A 17,093-nucleotide genomic window follows, 5' to 3' on the forward strand; every position below is an offset into this window, starting at 1 on the left:
AGTCATCGACTGGACTCCCCAAATCGACATTGTTCCCCACAGTTTCCCACGCTGAACATTGGTCACTTCACAAACGCCCACCGAAGAGACATGGACACGGACAATGACAGCAACTCCAACAGTTTCGATATGGAAGACCTCTGGGTGCCTCAGCTACCGCACGGAGTCTTGATGGCGATTGGGGTTGATAGAGAGGATGTGGTATGATGATCCCGCCTTTGCTAGGGCGGCGGGGCCGTAAAGGGTGAAACTGACGAACTGTACCCTACGATGCAGACATCACTAGCGAACAACCCACAGGCAGCAGGCAGTTCCAATAATACGGAGGCAGAGCAGTCACAGAACAAGAACACTGGAGTCAGGACTTTGATGCCTTCCGCCATAGGAGTGGGCGGAGATCAGCACGCGAATGGCCATGGGAAAGAGGACACATACAAAACCCCTGCACCGAAAAAGCGAGCAGCACAATCACATATGAGGAGTCTACTCGCGGACTCGCCGGACGACTTTTCTCCTCTGCGATTGGACGAGGGTTCCGCCTCACGGGTCACGGGCCAACTAGACACGCCATGGCGGCAACCCGACCAGCGAAACCGGTTCATAACGCCACTCCACGCGCGGGCTCTGAACCTCCCGGTTGGCTGGTCACCCTCATTAGAAACTCCGTTGCCAAATGGGAAGCAGCGGGCCGTGACGCCCGGTCACATTGCGAGTCTTCTTCGGCGGAGGCAGTTTCAGTCTTTGGCGGCTCAGGAGTCTCCTACGGCTTGGGCTACGGTTGGGCCTCGGAGTAGAAGCCCGGAGGGAACGCCACCTGTCATGCCGGCCATAGCACCTGCGGAGCAGATACGCGTCCTGCATGAAGAATCGAGGATGTCTAATGTTGAGAAGCCGAAGGCGCTGTCGGCTGATCGTGCGCTGGGGCGCTTACTGGCGAATCGACTTGGCAATGCACGGAGAGAAACGTCGGTAAAAGAAAACGATTTCAGTTCTCTGACACCGGGAGTCAAAGGTATGGGCTTGTCCATTGTGCTCTTGTGTGTAGACGGGCGGTTCAGCCGATAACAGTACATTTCAGTTTCAGGAACAGGAGTAAAGTGGTTGACGCCTTTCCTGGGTCAGCAGAAACCGAAGCCCCTCGCGAAATCCAACACGAGGCAGATCCGTTCTGCTGAAGGGCGACCGAAAAGGATGTTGCTGACTCCGAGGACTGCTGATCCGTCTCCGTCGAAGAACGACTTTGATGACATGTTCGCTAATCAATTCGTTCGTGAGCCGTCTCTCACCGCTGTACCGAGCTTGCACAATGCTCTGCAGGGCGAGGCTGCTAAAAGGAATGCAGATCAGGCGATGCGCGACGAAACACCGCTGAATGCCAAGAGGAAACGTCGGGGAGGTACCGTCACGAAGATCCAGGACATCGTTGGGCCCGAGCAAATACAGCCGCTGGAACTGTCTGATATCATTGGGACTGTCCCAACGACATACGTCTCCTCAAATCAGAGCAGGAAACCCAACAAAAGGCGAAAGTCGAAGGGCGACTTCCCCAAGCTTACTGTACAGTCTCATTGTGTGACGCCATCTGAAGATCTCACGACCCAAGCCGCTCCAACAGGCGATGACTTGAGCTTCTGGGCAACTACCATCCCGACTAGGGTGCCCAAACCCAATTTTGACGTTGTTGGGACGTCAACAATCACGGCATCGGGGCGCTCCACCACCGCCAGCATTGCCATAGGTCGCGCAGAACAGAACCCCTTCCAGGAACGACCTCAGGAGGAAAGGAAACGAGGTCGCAAGCTACGGCACTCGGATCCGCAGGGCAACGTTAGAAGAAGCGAGCGAATACGACGCGGGGAGAGCGGTTGTAGCAGTACAAAAGAGATCAAACATATGAAAGCGAAACCCGGCACGGCACGGACCCCGGCGCCGGCGCCGGCGAGCCCTGTTGCACGAAGATCTGCACCGTACAGCAATGAGCATACGAGGCGTCTCAAAAAGGAAGCGTTAGACACGTTTGAAAGCATCTTTTCTTCTTCGCCCTTATCGGATGTATCCGTGCTGAGCTCTCCGGAGTCTGTGTATTCGAAGAAATCTGATGCGGGCCGAAAACGAGGAATGATGATCAAAGCGGCCTCACCATGCCTGCCATCTTCGAGTCAATCGGCACACCGTGAGCTTTGTGCCATGTCGAGTGATCTTTTCAATGCGGCAGGTGGCTCCGAACCTCATTCGCCTCCACGTCCATCTCCCGTTTACGATGCAAAAGCGACGAACAACGGCCCAGGCGCCGCACCAATACTGATATCGTCGTCACCCGCGAAAGCCCAGTCCCCTGTCGCGCGGGAGATCCCAGCACGGCTGTCATCCCCTCAGTCGAAGTCGCCGGATGATAATGATAGAGTCGACATTGCGGACCTTATGAACATTCTCGAGATTCCAAGCATCACCCCGCCGAACAAACGGAAGCGCGACTTGGGTTCGAAGGCGCCATATCGGAATGGACTGTTGCTGCAAACCTCGGAACTGGATTCGATCCCGTCGGATGTGGAGTCTGATGGCGATGCTGCTCATACGGTTGCTGTCGGGGATGGTGTCCCATCAACAGCGACCGCGGCCGAAGCGCCGGCAAACTCGATGATCGTTGAAACGCAGGAAGAAGACGACTTCCCACATATTGGATCTCCCGCGCTCTTAGAGCCTACTGCTCGCTCACAGGGTATTGAAATGGAAGGCTCGTTAGATGCTACGTGCAGTCAGCAACTGCTTCTGATCTCAAGTCCAGTCGGATCCAACCATGTGGAACTCAACCTGATTGCAAGCATCGCGGAAACTATCAAACACGAGCATATAGATACCCAATCGAGCGTAACCCAGATGACTAGCATCACCGACGATGTAGATACGCAGTCTGTCGTAACGCAGAAAACCACCATCATCGACAACATAGAAACCCAATCCAGCGTGACGCAGAAGACCACCATCATCGACAACGCAGATACCCAATCCACCGCAACCCAGAAAACCACCATCATCGACACGGGCCAGGACGTGATCCCCGCCACCCTTTCGTTGACACCTCGACTCAATCGCGCGGAAGTGAAGATGAAACAGGCGGTCATTGATGTGCCTAGCTCGCCGGAGTCGCAGACGCAGGGGTCGGAGTGTGACTCGCCTTCTATCTTTCGGCGGTTTCCGATGATGGCGACAGGAAGTGTTGGTAGCCTAAACCTGGTGATGCCGACGCGTTTGGGGAAAGAGGTGGGAACTGACCATGATAGCGATCGCACTGAGTCGTTGCCGCAGAGGGAGGACGACGAGCTTATTCACGTACTTGACGCGGATGACGATATACGAGCTAGATCAGCAACGCTCGACATCGAGGATAAGCGCGAGATGGGACTGCCTGTTCATTCGAGTCCTCCACCGTCGCGGCATGTTCAGGATTTTGATGACACGCAAGAAGATACTCAAGACGGAGGTGATGACCATCGTTACGGTGTCCCGCTTACGCTGGAAGTCGCTGTCGAGACCGCTGAGGACGCATCAACTAGATCGGCTACCCCCGGCGTGGCCGAGAAGCAGGCAATGGGACCGCTTGCTCATTCAAGTCCTGTACGGTCGCAGCACGTTCAAGATTTTAACGATACGCAAGACGAGACTCGAGAGGCGCATGATGAATATCATCTGAGTGGACCACGTGCGCTTGAAACCACCGATGTACGCGAGGAAGCAGTGAACGGCCGTACCCAGGATAACCGCACAGCAGCTGGCAAAATCTCATCGAAGGCTCCAGTCCCCGGCGGTCACGCAGCTCGCTCTCCGCCTGTTGATGACCTCAAAGATCAAGCTGCCACCATTTTGGCGTCACGGTCTCCAGTGACCTGCGCCGCATCACCTAAATGTGTGGCTCACGCAGATGTCGATGATGCATCCGTGATGTCCGCCGGATCGTCTCCGATCATTGCCGCATCGCAAGCTTCGCTGACTGGTGCGGTGAACGACAGTTTCAAACTCCCCAATCAGTATGATGAAGCGGAACGCACGCAGCGAGCAAAAGCCGTACGGTGGGACACAGATGAAGTCGAACACCCGCCACTCGGAGTGCAATCCGATGTAGACGATGACGATGAGTATGGAGATGATTACGGCCACTCGATGCTCTCCGCAGTGCATGGCATAACACAGAAGCTCAAAGTGGAAGCGGACTTCCCACGCACCCAACCCGGATTCTACGACGCGTACACTATCGAAGACGACGATATTTCTGCGAGCTTTGAACGTGCGTTGAACCAAACAAATACGCAACCGGCCCAATCCGTCCCGTTGAGCGCCCCGATACCACCGCCATTTCACGCGCCTGCGTTCAAAGATCAAGATCCTGAACCCGCCGAACAGGGCCTGATCAATTTCGCGTTCGCTTCGGGAAAGCAGCTGAAGCCGAATATGTCTACCATTCGGCGCTTTGCGCAGTTTGTGGACCAGGAGTTGAGCGCAGATGCCAATCCGATGTGTGCGTCCGGGGGTGGGCTGGGATCGGGCCGTGCGAGTGTGTCGTTTGCGCCGAAATCGTTGGGGGATTTGAGGAGGGAGGTGCGTGGGTGGCGAACACCGCTTGGGGAGGGGGATGGGATGACTGTGGTGAAGGAGGTCCCGCACGCGGCGGATGAAGGCACGAATACGCCGATGGACTACCGGGAACCGCCGCTGAATGAGACAGCGCCGGGTCGTTCGGGAGGTCAACGAGATCGCCACGGAGAAGGGGACGAGAATTGTCATCACGAGTTCCCTCCCCTGATCCAAGATTTTGCGATCTCGAAGGACCGTGACTCGCCTACAACAATCTCGGGGGACGACTATTCGATACTTGCGGAACCTTTTGGTGCAGCTAGAATAGAGGCTGCACACGACGTGTCATTCGAGGTGCCTGTACACCGGATAAATGGGAACCAATCTGCTGTCCCAGAAGCAACGGTGGCGCACAATACAGGTGCAAGTGAATACTACGGCGGTCAGATTTCCGACACGGTTCAATCTGAAGTGAGAGCCAACCTGTTGGACAACGCTGTCGGAATTGTGCCTAACACACCGCTGGGTATACCAGCATACGAGACGGCAGCGATGGAATTGGAACCACCAAGCGCGCTGGCCTCTCCCACACCCATTCGACATAGCGACGTTGTAGGAGCGCAGACGCCGTTCGCGCCACCAAAAGCTGCTTTTGCTGGATTCAGCACAGGTCGGGGCAAGGCGTTGGGGCCTGTGAGCAAACAAGCACAGCAACGCGCGGTGACACTTGGATTCAATGCGGAAACGCCTTTTGAGATCCCCGAAACGCCCGTTCCGAAGAAGAGACAAGCGAACCTGGTCGAGCAATCTACTTCCGAAGAACAGCAATTGAGTGGACGGAAAGTTGATAATCTTGAGCGACCTGCGGGCTTCATGTCGGCAAGCGGCAAAGGGTTACCTCCGATTTCGCGGAATGCTCAAATTCACGCGCGTGCCTTGGGGTTGCTTGAGGAGGATGTTGTTAGTGACGTGCATACACCTGTGCGCCCGAGAGCTGGGCTTGGCGCACGGTTCACCGGTGGGACGGGCGAGAAGTTAGGGGAGCCGTCGCGGGCCGTTCAAGAGTGTTCACGCGTCATAGGGCTCTACGATGGGCCACGGGATAACGCCATCGTGGACGATCCTACGCCAGCAACCTTTCCGGTAAACGAGAGAAGCGCGCGGTGGGGCACTCTTGAGACGCCAGTGCGGCCATCGGTCGGTGGCTTTGCGGGGTTCTCGACCGGAACGGGCAAGAAGCTACCGGGGCCTTCGAACGCTGCTCGAGAGCGGGCACGGCTCATGGGTCTGTACGATGGCGCGAACGAAAGCATGATAGTTGACGAACCGACACCGGTATCTTCCCCAGTAAAGGCGAGAAGCGCACCGTCATACCCTGTCGAAACGCCCATTCCGCCTAAGCCCGCTGGGTTTTCCGGCTTTTCGACCGGCACAGGCAAAAAGCTACGGGAACCTTCAGGTGCTGCTCGAGAACGTGCACGGCTCATGGGGCTTTACGACGGGACGCAGGACGAACCGACACCGGCGTCATTTCCAGCTCCGGTCGAAACACCCGTTCAGACCAAGCCCGCCTTTACTGGTTTCTCCACAGGCACCGGCAGAAAGATGGCGGAGCCTTCAGGTGCCGCACGTGAGCGGGCACGCCTTATGGGACTCTACGATGGGATGCACAACAGTGCGGCATTAGACGAAACATCGGCGAAATCGTTTCAAGCCCCGGCCGAAACGCCCGTCCATCGTGAAGTCGCTGCGTTTCCTGGTTTCTCGACGGGAACGGGAAGGCAAATGACTGAGCCGTCAGGTGCTGCTCGGGAGCGTGCCCGCCTCATGGGTTTTGTCGACGGTCCAGCGGAGACGAGGACGGATGAAAGGGACGCCCTTGCAATCGTCGAAACACCCCGGCCAAAAATGGACGCTAGCTATGGATTCTCGAGCGGGAGCGGCAAGGCTCTTCCCAAGATTTCGGAAGCAGCGACGAGGAAAGCTCGTGCATTAGGTCTGTACCCGGAAGACGAAACTTTGATTGCGGACACAACTCCACAAGAGACGCCGTGTAGACCTTCGAGGCCATCCATGATGGGTTTCGCGTCGGGAACTGGAAAGGATTTGCCCAAATTGTCTTTGGAAGCTCAAGAAAAGGCGAAAGCAATGGGGTTTGCAGAAAGCAACGGTTCCCGTGTGACCTTGGGATCTCCTGCAAACAGTGGTTTAGGCGCCCTTCGAAACGGAGCCGATCCGCAAAACCATGACGCCGTTGATAGATCCGGACTCGGTCGCATCACCTCGATGTCTTGTCCTTCGAAACGGAGACTGAATGGGGATACCAGCAACTTTCCACTTGCCGCTACGGCTCCGGTTTCTCCCACTTCGCTCATGACCCCGCGCATGGCGAAATCCGGCCCTGTCGACCGAAATCGCAAGCCGTTCAGACCGTTGCGCCAGAAAGTGAAGCAAGTTGCAGCGGTAACACCTGGGGACTCTGCGCTCGCGGCAAAGCCAACGACGCAACCACCCACTCGACGGGTGCTTTTCGACTTTACGGCTTCAGGAGAGCGGCAGAGCTTGCGCAAACGTGTGGATGCATCTTCGAAATCCGCCCTTGCACATAGTATACCGGCGGTCATTGCCTCGATTACATTACACACTGCTCATCTGCAGCGATTCGAGAAACATGACGGAGACACATGGGGATTGGATGATGCGAAGCTTTCTCTCGTGGAAGCAGGTGCCTCTCCAACGTTGCTGACGGACGAGTGGATGCGGAATCATTATCAGCTAATTCTCTGGAATCTTGCCGGACTTGTCCGCTCGTTTCCGGATTTGATGGAACAGTTATGGCAGCCAGCTGCCGTCATCCATCGACTTTGCTACCGATATGAGAGAGAGATCAACCGAGCTGAGCGCTCCGCCGTCAAGCTGATTGTCGAACGCGATAATGTTCCTGATCGATTCATGGTCCTATGCATCTCGCAAATCGCGCCGGAGCCGAGGAAGGCCACCAGTGTCTGGCACTTGGAGCTGACCGACGGCTGGTACACCATCAAAGCGAAGGCAGATGAGGTGTTGCTCGAAGCTATCCGGCAGAGGAAGCTTTTTTTGGGTATGAAAATCAGGGTTTGCGGTTCCCAGCTGGGAGGGCCGGCCAAACCATGTCCGGTGCTGGAAGTCACGGATAAGACACACCTCGTACTCAGTGCAAACGGGACGAGACGAGCACCGTGGGATGCACTCCTGGGTTATCAGCGACCAAGAAGTTTTGTGATATCCTTGCGACACCTGTCTGCCGACGGCGGGCTTGTGCCGGCGATCGACGTAATTATTTGTCGGAGGTATCCTATGCGGTATTACGAGAAGAGCGCGGATGGAGTTGGCGTCGTGCGAACGCAGAAAGAGGAGGAAGAGGCGGCCGCGCGTTGGCAGGTACGAAGAGTCTGCTCCAATCGTCGTCAACATATGTGTTACGTCCTCACTCGAAAGGTTCGCTACAGAAACATTACAGTTCAGCGATGCAGGAGATTGCGGGTCAACTCGAAAAAGAAGCCGGGAAATCGGAAACCAGAAGTGCACAGAACCTTACAGGCCGAGGTAGGCACGGCAGAATTAATCTGACCACTTAACGCCCTTTAATTTTGTGAACTTGTGCAGTAGCGCTGTCCGAAATCCAAGATGGCGAGGAGTTGCACGAACACGCCAAAGCTTTTGGGAACCACGCCGAATTCATCTCCAAGCTCGAAACCGATCAACGCCATGCGCTGGAAGACGCGATGCGAGAATCTCACGAAAAGCAGCGTGCACAGCTTTCTGAGGACCTTCGAGAACAACTGGAGACGGTTGCACCGCCGCGAAATGTGATTACGTTCTTGACGTTTCGCGTCTGCGATTACCCACCGGATGGGATTCCACGGGAGAAAACGGGTCAATCGATGCTGACGATATGGGGTCCCGACGAAGGATTGCTGGCACGCCTCGTTGAAGGCAAGCGATTCAAGATTTTCAACCTCATACCGAAAGAGAACAGTCGTGACAAGCTCTGCCCGGTCTACCTGAGAGCGCAACGCAATACGCAATATGTGGAGCTGCCAAGTCGACCGCAAAGGGTGGAACAAACCTTGTATTCTCCCAGAGTGTATACTACATGCGCCAAGTCGAGTCCGCTCCCGAGTACGGAGGAGATCGATCTCGTTCTTGTTGTGATTGGTACGTGCACCCCAGATCCTTGTAGCTATTGCCACTGCTCTCATCATTGGCTCCAGACATCGGTGATCCCTCTCAACATGTGTTTGGCACCGGGACGGCCCGATACGAGACGAACTTGATATGCACAAATGAGCATGGAGAATTTGTCGTGGTGGAAATCATCTCCAAAACCCCGACAGTGGTGAGATTCAAGGTATGGCACGGTGTGGTGTGGACGAGCGACGTTGAGACCCTCGTCCTCACATCACCATAGCCATGGTCGATTCTATTCTGCAGAAACCTGGAGTACATGGGCTACGATCCCGGCTGCGACGCGTACAAGTTGAAAGCCGCAGGCAACGCAGAGCTGCTCCTATCTGACCGCTCTACGATGGGACAAAAGCTGAAGCAGTCCTTGACAGATTACATCGAAACGTATGATTCGCTGCATGCATGAGATATATAACGGTGCTGCACCACTCACACCATCATCGCAGAAACGAAGGCAACATCAGACAAGAAGCCGCAGCACGCAGGTTTCTAATCCAACCCAAATCGGGAGTCAACGTGACGTACCATACTTCCCCACCGCAGCGATCAGTGAAGGATGCCATCCGGGCGGATATCAAATTTGAGCGGCCGCCGGTCATACCGCATCGCATCAATGGATACGTGTACCCGTTCGAATGGATCGAGAGGACTGTGTTGCATGGGCAGACCGGGACGCCCGCATCCATTCTCTTGTCACTGACGCAGAACATACCAACCGACGTCGACAAATCGAGTATGTATTCCCCCGATGTAGGACCAGATGTCTTCACAGAGATCGCACTCGACGACGGCGTCCAGATCCACCACGTCCGCATCCCACCGTCTATCTTGCGCAATATGTTCCACGACTCCTCGTGCCTTACCATCTTCGAAGCCATGACCGCCCCACATCCGCTCGAAGAGGACGGCACCGTGCCGTCTTTGCAGGGCGCCCTTACGCGACAAAGGGCTAACCGTCTCTCCCACTCCCACGACGGACAGCTCAATCCGGCCACACTCATCAAGACCCTATCTTCAGCGCGCATCATGGCCGACCCGGCCATCAACGAATTTCTAGACGCCTGGACGATGCGGAATGGGAAGACGAAGGACACGTTGAGTGAGGCTGATATGGAAACGTTCGTTGCGGACTCGTTGTATGGTGGACACGGTCCCAGTCCCGCGGATAATGATGACGGCGTCGTGTTCTGTTGGACGGAATGGCGGGATTTGTGTCGGGTTGTGTCGCAGGAACTGGGGGAGAATCGGGTTGAGGTAAAGCGAAGTGAAGCGCTGGTTTTATCACGAGCTATGTAAAGTGATCGGGAAGACTGATACCCGATTACTATTCTTTTTCTTGGCTGTATTGTAGATCAATGTAAGATCCGAGGCCGGGGTCCTGGTCGCGGAAGAGATCTCGACGCCGAGGGTTTTGGAACAGGTGCAGGGGCTGCTTTCTTCGCTGTCGCACATGCAGTATAACGTGTGCCCCCAGGCCGCGAGTGTAGTCCATGTATCGTACATACGGCTTATGTCTGTAGAGCGGTAGACTGATTGATACTTTTTGGTTGTTGGAGAATGAAAATCTGGTAACAGGGATGTTCGCAGCATTGGATCTTCCGGACATTATTCCCATTGAATCTGGAGAACGTAAATAGAGCGCCGATTTCAGAGCAAGAGAAACGGAAAATTTGTATTCGGAAATATATATACATCAAGGGAAAAAAAAAAAGCCGATGGAAATTCGTCAGTCCGCCAAGAGGAGTGGGTATACAAGAGTTGCTATAATATAAAGACGTCGATCCCCGTGTGCCTGTCGATATGTCCTGAGCGCCGACCCCGAGAAAGGCGCGAAATTCAGTTACGCCGGCAGGGAGGTGTCGAGGTTCACCCATTTACGATTTTATCACTACAGCGAGGACAGGAAGGGATGGATGTGAGTATATACCGCCCAGGCGCGGATTGTAAGGAAAGGACCGAGACTTACCGATACTCCTCAATATTCTCATGCGTCAATACAACCAATTCGCGCTTCGTGAGCGGTTTCTTCGTCAGCGGGCATATGTTCTTGCGGTCTTCGGAGCCTAGGCAGCGGATCCAGCTGTCATAGCTGTGTCGCGGTATCCACCAAAAAAAGAGGGATCGTCAATAAAAAATCACCCCAACTCTCCACCCAGAAAAACACCCACAACCCCAAAAACACGCACCTCATAACATGCCCAAAAGGCGAAATAGCCGGCTTCACAACCTCCTCCAAACTAATCGGGTCCGTAAACCCCGGCAACGGGTTCTCGGTCCCCTCATTCGGGTCCGCTTCCGCCGCTTCCAATCGTGCACGGGTACGGCGCGTGGTGGCCCAGGAGACTTTACACGTGAAGTTGCCCGAATCGTCCTGGTCAAATAGATCGTCGACGTTCCCGTCATCGGCGTCGTCGTCGTCTGAATCATCGTTGTTTCGGTTGCGGCGTTTACGTTTTTTGACAGTGGAGGAGGATGATGTGGTGCGTTGGGTTTTGACGCCGCCCGAGCCGTGTTTGGAGTGGTGGCGGATGACGCCTTCGCCGCCGTCCTTTTTGCCAAAGAGGTACCGGAGCTCGCCTTTGGCATCGATAAGGTAGTTGGGGTCAACTATCTCGCCGGATTTGAGCAGGCCGCGGTAGAAGTTGGAACACTGATGGCGGAAATGTAAGCAGATGTTGCCCACGTACATTCCAGCTGAACACCAGTACCTGGTATCCCACACGCCCGGGAATCGTCTGCGAGAAAATACCCCATTGTCCATCCGCTCCCATCTCGTCCAGCCGTTTGAAGAACAACGTCCTCTCCTCCTATAGAAGCCCAAGAGATGTCAACTCCGGATCGTTTTTTGAGCGGGTTACATAATGCCTGTACACCCACTTTCGTCCAAACACCGTTCCTCTGCTTCTCCCCCGGGGCATTAAATCGATAATAGTACGAATTCGGCTTCGTCTTAATCTGTTGGTAGGCTCTCACACGCGCGTCGCTCCATCCCTCAAAGACTTTGGAAGGGTCATGGCCTGCTTCCAATTGACTGAGAGCTTCGTCTAGCCGCAGTCGAGAGTATTTGATGCATCGCCTAGATCAATGATTGTGACCGTGAGTGACTGACTCTTCCTGATGCACTCAAGGGCGCTATCTCTCTCTCTCTCGGTCTCACTTTTTGGCATCCTCGGCAGTCGTTTTCTTCACTGCCTTCTTTCGCTTTTCCATCAGTCGGTCATATGCCTGTTGCTGTTCCTCCGTGAGCCCAACTTGAAAAGAGGAGATAAATCTTAGTACTCGCCACCTTTGCTGAATGAACCCTAATATCTGTCACCAACCTTCTTGCTGTGCTGTCTGATACTTGAGCGCCATTTGCTTCCGCAAAGTCGTCAAGTATTGCGGCTTGGTGAAATTGAGTATGGTGGTATCCTACATAACGCGAGCCTTGAGCTTCCGCATATCCACACGAGTTTTTCTGCAAAGGCGGTCCTAACCTCGTCATCCTTGGCATCCGCCAAGGCCTCAGCAATCTCCTCCGGCTTCAAAAACTCAAACATGCTTCGGACCTTGTCCACCTTCCGTGCGACTTCTCGGCGTTGATATTCTTGAAACTATGATCTGACGTGAGCTTCCCGAATGACGCACCCACACTTGACTGCAATCTTACGCGTCGCTGTTGCAATGCCACCCGTTGTTGAATGATGCTCATCTCTTCCTCAGTAACCTCGTCGTCAAAAACGCGCTCCTTTCTCACTGTTTGGATGGAGTCGCTGATGGGAGAGTATCAGTGCATTCGTCAGCGGAGGGCTGCGTCGAGGTGCGCGTACTAACTTTTCGTTGGAAAGCTCCTGGATGGTGTCTCTCAAACCCAAAGTATCCTCCCCTCTTTCGCGCCGTTCCATCTTTTCGCGCCATTGGTTGCGCAGGGCTTCCTAAAGAAAGGTCAAAGTTTCAATGGCGGCGTCGGTTGAGCGCGGATGATGAGAGTACAACTAACCAAGACTGTCGGGGGAGAGTCCTTTTCATCAATAGCCGCCCGCCCCTTTGCGTCCTGGCGCCTTCCTCGGGTCCGGGCAGGCACAGCTTCGAAGTAGGCAAGAAGGTTGAGTTCAGTGCTCAGTCCGTGGGAAAATGACTGACGCGGGGAGTAAACTGCGAACCTTCGGGATAGAACTTTGTTACTTTGACTTCCTGCTGTTCCTCAGCAGCGGGGTCTTCTGCGGCAGTCGTCGCCGCCGCCGCAGCAGCTCTTGCCGACGAACGCCCACGAGGCGAAGCCACACTATCGCTTGCCATGGCGTCAAAGGCTACACTCAAGACTGAACAGACACACTACGAACGCCGGAGAACTGCGAACTTCTGCGACGAGGGGTTTCGCCGAAGCTGGTGGAGGGAGATGCGCTGTTGGTTTCCCTTTCTGTGCAGTATTGCTGAGTGGGGCGGGAGGGTTGAGAGTGCTCACGAAGGTCGAACGTGGACTGGAAGCGCAGGACGTGAGGATTCCCCGGAAGGGTGTCCGACAATGGAGTGGGGCGTCCGTCCGGACATGCGCACGCTAACAGGAGAACACGACGGAGCGGACGCCTTTCGACAGCAGATCCGTTCATTGGAGAGGCCGACACGTTACATACGCATACATAGATGGGAATCGATAGATGAGGTAGTAGGTTGTAGGCTATCATAGAGCTCTTCCTACTCTCCCCTTCGTTAGACTTGGATCCGCTCTGCAGTGATATGAACCTGCATTACAAAAAAGTTCCAACGTTCATTCTCACTGATGCCTAACAGTGCGTTTCTATATACATTGAAAACAGAGACTGCCTCAGCCTGTGAAGCTACAAAACGCAATCTACATGCAAAAAAGACCCCCTACCAATAAATTACTCTACCCCAACCTCTCCACGCCTGCCAAACCATCCCACTTCTCTAAACAAGATGCTCCTCATCCCTCAAATACTCCCCAACATCCGCCTGATGAAACACGGTGATCGTCGTCGGATCCAGTTTCCTACAATCCTGCGTTGACCGCGCCGTAACGCCAAACCCAAGTGGAACATCCCCCATCGAGTAAATCACCACGCCCTGGTGCTCCGGCGTGTCTTCGGTGATACGGCCCAGGTGCGCTTTCAGGATGTGGTTGCCGTAGAGGAAGGGCATCTCGCCGTTGGGTTTTACCCAGACTTTGTACTGGTAGAGGGGAAGGGGTGATGTTAGTGGGAGAAAATAGGGTATTGGGTTTTGAGTGGGTATAGCTTCATAAGGGAGTATACCTTTGCGTATTGCGCCAGGTAGTCCAGCGCTGTGATATGCAGCTTGAATTTCAAAGTTTTTGTAAATTTGCCGAAACACACTCCTAGGGTGAGCAGGTTGTCCCGTCCGACGGACGTCGCTCGTTTCATAATTGCCTCACTAAAGACAGGGTTGCGGGCCTTCATTAGTATGCCCTCTGCAGTGCCCGAACCCACCAACGCTCAAAAAGCGCACCTGACATAGAAGACCCTGTCCCGCTGTAACCTAAAGCAGTGTGGGTCGTCTGCCCTGTCTATCAGGTGCACAATGTTACGCCCAATGCTGCGAGGAGGGGACAAGAGGAAAAGTCATTCCAATTTAGTCATAGGCGAAAGACCTGCCGCAAGACCGGTGTGGCTGGTGAAAACTTACTATTTGGCGAGCTTCTCGAAGAATATCTTCGTTTCTTCTTCTGTTAAGGGTCTCATGTTTGGCGGGAGTCTTTCGTGGAGGAGTGGGTTGTGCCGTTGGGGGGGTTTGCAGTCTGTAAAGTTTTGCAATGCAAGCCAAGTGCGAAGCCCATGCGACGGAGCAGCGTGCGCCACATCTGCGCTTACGAGAGGAAGGGGGTCTGTTGTCCCTCTCACGCGTCGGACGGAAGCGACAGCTGCCGAACTCCGCCCAGCACAAGCAGCACAGGTTGTGCAAAAGGCTCGAGGGAGGATTGTTGTTCCGCCCTTTTCGTCCATCCAATCTTCCAACGTCACTCTCGATCTCATCCTCGCCATCTCCCCCAGCATCTCCCCCAGCATCTCATACCACTGAATGGGGTTAACTACATCCGTCAACAAATTCGACGCATAATGTTATTTCGATAAGCTTCAAAACCAAATATGATATATGTAGTACTGTGATGTACATTTTTACACGTCAAACACTAAGGCTGGCTTCCCATATATGCTTTTACTCTAGGATAAGTTACATAGCAACCGTGGACAACGCACACAAATACATACAGTACACAGTTTTGTACAGAAAACCCCGGTGTCCTCATCCCAGAAACCCAATCACATCCACCACACACCGCACCCAATCCCAAAAATCATCAACACCCACCGTCCATAAACCCCCTCCCCTCTCCCCACCACCCCACTACTCTCCGCCCTAAGTTCAAAAGCCCCATACGGCATCCACAACCTCGCCGTCTCCCACCTCCCCCCACCCTGCCCCCGCACCACCGCATCCCTATACCTCCCCTCTCCCCACACAACCCACGCGACCCCCACCATTCCCCAAAACTGGGCCCCAACACTAAACGTCTCATTCGGCCCCGTCGGCCACCCGGTCCCGTTCGCCAACGCATACGGGAGCAGAAAATCCAACGCGCCACGAATGGATCGGTTGTCGGTGGTTGTCACCGAGAAGAGAGAGGGGAGCGGCGGGTTGTTGAGGGTGAGGAGGCCGAGGGTGAAGAGGGAGGAGAGATAGGACACGGAGTTCTGCCATGTGTCCGCGCCGCCGGATGTCAGTGCAGACGCGACACGGCCGTCGGGCCCGATCGCCCCCGTGACTCTCGGGATCGTGGTGTTCCGCACGTATGTGTCGGCTTCGGCGGTGCGGTTGAGGAAGAGGAGGAGGGCGAGGTGTTGGATGTCGGTGTTGAGGCCGCGGATGGAGGGTTGGGATTGTTCGGCGACGGCTCGGGGTGACGTGAGCAGCCAGGAGTGGTAGGTTGTGAACCAGGTTGTGAGGGCGGGGAGGAGGGGGGTGATTGAGGACGTCGGGGAGAGGAGGAGGATGGCGTCGAGGAGGAGGTGGAGGGATGTGAAGGCTGTAAGGGAGTTGGGAGGAGGGGGTGTTAGATATAGGGATGTCATGACTCGGGGATTATGACATTCATACCTTCCAGGCCAGTCATAATCGGCGCCGGCGGTGTCCATCCAGCAGCAGCGGGTGTCGCAGCAGCCGCGGGAGGAGTTGCAACCGCACTCGGCGTCGATGTCACATCCTGCCGCTTTCGCACCTCCCTCCTCCCCTTCGCTCCATTGAACTCATCCACCAACCCCGCATCAACAACACTCAAGTCCATCCCCGTAGCCAAATCCGTCAAATTATTACCCCCTACCCCCACCGTCCCATTCCTCCCACCCACCGTCCCATTCCCCCCACCCACACTACTCCTCCCGACCACCCAATTATCCCACTCCAACCCTACCGCAGCATTCATCCTCGTCCCCTCCTCAACAAACCAAACGCGCAACCGCTCCCCCGCCATCCCACTAAACCGCTCATCCCTTGTCCAAAACCACGCCAGCGCGCCCGTCCACACGCTCTCGATCACGGCATCCAGCGAGGCCCGGTCGTTGGGGAGGGACGTTGAGGAAGGGTTGATTTGGCCGGGGCGGGGGATGTAGGGGAGGCCGAAGGGAGTGGCGGGGTCAGGCCAGTAGTATTTTGCGAGGGAGAAGTAGTCGTGGGGGTCGCCTGAGGGCGCGATCCGTGCGGTGGTGTTGTTATCGGTTGTGGAATGGGTCATTTTGTTCATGACGGTGTAGGTGGTGGGATCAGCGATCCACCCCTCGGCGAGACGCACGACGTGGTTGATGGCGGGGTTGAGGTCGGAGCCTTCACCGGAAAGGTAAAGTAGGCGGTTGCGGTAGAGGTCGCGGGCGGAGATGTAGTTTGTTGTTAGGGAGTCGGGGAGGAGGGGGAGGGGGTACGTTGACCCCTGCGTTGGCGGGTGGGGAAGGAGGAGGAGGAGGAGGAGGAGTGGGATGAGCAGTCTGGGCGTTGGTTGGGGCATGGTGGTGGTGGAGCAGTTGTGCTGGTGAGAGCGGCGGAGATCTTGTGTCGGCGGGTTCTCTGGACAAAGAATCGGTTGCAATACCACACCGAATCCGGGCCGGTTTTTGCGCGCTGAAAGTTGAGACGAATTCAACTCTCTGAGGATGGGCGACTCCAATTTGCCAAGATGAGCTCGTGCGCCAAGATGAGACGCTGTTGGGGATAGTACGTTTGCGTAGAGGGGAGAGCGACGGGCGATGGCTGGGCGTCTGCGAGAAGCCGACGCGTTCTAAGCAAGAGCG

The 17,093-nt window shown here is 55.2% G+C and overlaps 5 protein-coding genes across 5 annotated transcripts; 2 read left to right on the top strand and 3 right to left on the bottom strand.

Moving 5' to 3' along the window:
* The first annotated feature begins 37 nt into the window (after positions 1-37).
* On the top strand, positions 38-5,420 carry EV422DRAFT_249839 (uncharacterized protein). The gene is made up of 4 exons (XM_053065732.1): positions 38-201; positions 277-1,012; positions 1,079-5,040; positions 5,105-5,420. Exons 1-4 carry the CDS (start codon positions 91-93, stop codon positions 5,183-5,185), a joined length of 4,890 nt encoding a protein of 1,629 aa, XP_052928907.1. The 5' UTR covers positions 38-90; the 3' UTR covers positions 5,186-5,420.
* A 2,423-nt stretch (positions 5,421-7,843) lies between these two features.
* On the top strand, positions 7,844-10,690 carry EV422DRAFT_249842 (uncharacterized protein). The gene is made up of 6 exons (XM_053065733.1): positions 7,844-8,154; positions 8,215-8,766; positions 8,823-8,959; positions 9,020-9,180; positions 9,243-10,050; positions 10,148-10,690. The coding sequence occupies exons 1-6, from the start codon at positions 8,076-8,078 to the stop codon at positions 10,322-10,324; spliced, it is 1,914 nt and encodes a 637-aa protein (XP_052928908.1). The 5' UTR covers positions 7,844-8,075; the 3' UTR covers positions 10,325-10,690.
* EV422DRAFT_517852 (uncharacterized protein) lies at positions 10,450-12,961 on the bottom strand. The gene is made up of 11 exons (XM_053069481.1): positions 12,776-12,961; positions 12,610-12,710; positions 12,446-12,548; positions 12,273-12,389; positions 12,117-12,207; positions 11,954-12,047; positions 11,674-11,872; positions 11,505-11,603; positions 10,983-11,446; positions 10,763-10,885; positions 10,450-10,684 (listed from the first exon to the last, which is right to left on the bottom strand). Exons 2-11 carry the CDS (start codon positions 12,678-12,680, stop codon positions 10,663-10,665), a joined length of 1,383 nt encoding a protein of 460 aa, XP_052928909.1. The 5' UTR covers positions 12,681-12,710; positions 12,776-12,961; the 3' UTR covers positions 10,450-10,662.
* A 354-nt stretch (positions 12,962-13,315) lies between these two features.
* Positions 13,316-14,565, bottom strand: EV422DRAFT_517856 (uncharacterized protein). The gene is made up of 4 exons (XM_053069482.1): positions 14,440-14,565; positions 14,263-14,349; positions 14,049-14,187; positions 13,316-13,965 (listed from the first exon to the last, which is right to left on the bottom strand). The coding sequence occupies exons 1-4, from the start codon at positions 14,493-14,495 to the stop codon at positions 13,705-13,707; spliced, it is 543 nt and encodes a 180-aa protein (XP_052928910.1). The 5' UTR covers positions 14,496-14,565; the 3' UTR covers positions 13,316-13,704.
* A 350-nt stretch (positions 14,566-14,915) lies between these two features.
* On the bottom strand, positions 14,916-16,810 carry EV422DRAFT_584069 (alginate lyase-domain-containing protein; the record flags this gene model as incomplete). Its single annotated transcript, XM_053073424.1, has 2 exons — positions 14,916-15,838; positions 16,087-16,810. The coding sequence occupies 2 exons, from the start codon at positions 16,808-16,810 to the stop codon at positions 15,075-15,077; spliced, it is 1,488 nt and encodes a 495-aa protein (XP_052928911.1). The 3' UTR covers positions 14,916-15,074.
* Between the last annotated feature and the right edge of the window lie 283 nt (positions 16,811-17,093).

Source organism: Fimicolochytrium jonesii (assembly GCF_025526975.1).
Source record: "Fimicolochytrium jonesii strain JEL569 chromosome Unknown EV422scaffold_3, whole genome shotgun sequence".
Classification (NCBI taxonomy): domain Eukaryota; kingdom Fungi; phylum Chytridiomycota; class Chytridiomycetes; order Spizellomycetales; family Powellomycetaceae; genus Fimicolochytrium; species Fimicolochytrium jonesii.

Coding starts and splice junctions, on each gene's coding strand:
- EV422DRAFT_249839 (XM_053065732.1), top strand. CDS start 91: ATGGACACGGACAATGACAGCAACTCCAACAGTTTCGATATGGAAGAC. Junction 202..276: donor GGGTTGATAGAGAGGATGTG/GTATGATGATCC, acceptor CCTACGATGCAG/ACATCACTAGCGAACAACCC. Junction 5,041..5,104: donor CCGACACGGTTCAATCTGAA/GTGAGAGCCAAC, acceptor TGGGTATACCAG/CATACGAGACGGCAGCGATG.
- EV422DRAFT_249842 (XM_053065733.1), top strand. CDS start 8,076: ATGCAGGAGATTGCGGGTCAACTCGAAAAAGAAGCCGGGAAATCGGAA. Junction 8,960..9,019: donor CGACAGTGGTGAGATTCAAG/GTATGGCACGGT, acceptor ACATCACCATAG/CCATGGTCGATTCTATTCTG. Junction 10,051..10,147: donor TGGGGGAGAATCGGGTTGAG/GTAAAGCGAAGT, acceptor GCTGTATTGTAG/ATCAATGTAAGATCCGAGGC.
- EV422DRAFT_517852 (XM_053069481.1), bottom strand. CDS start 12,680: ATGGAACGGCGCGAAAGAGGGGAGGATACTTTGGGTTTGAGAGACACC. Junction 12,549..12,609: donor CAGGAGCTTTCCAACGAAAA/GTTAGTACGCGC, acceptor CTCTCCCATCAG/CGACTCCATCCAAACAGTGA. Junction 10,685..10,762: donor GAGAATATTGAGGAGTATCG/GTAAGTCTCGGT, acceptor TCCTCGCTGTAG/TGATAAAATCGTAAATGGGT.
- EV422DRAFT_517856 (XM_053069482.1), bottom strand. CDS start 14,495: ATGAGACCCTTAACAGAAGAAGAAACGAAGATATTCTTCGAGAAGCTC. Junction 14,350..14,439: donor TTCGAGAAGCTCGCCAAATA/GTAAGTTTTCAC, acceptor CCCTCCTCGCAG/CATTGGGCGTAACATTGTGC. Junction 14,188..14,262: donor GACAGGGTCTTCTATGTCAG/GTGCGCTTTTTG, acceptor CCCTGTCTTTAG/TGAGGCAATTATGAAACGAG.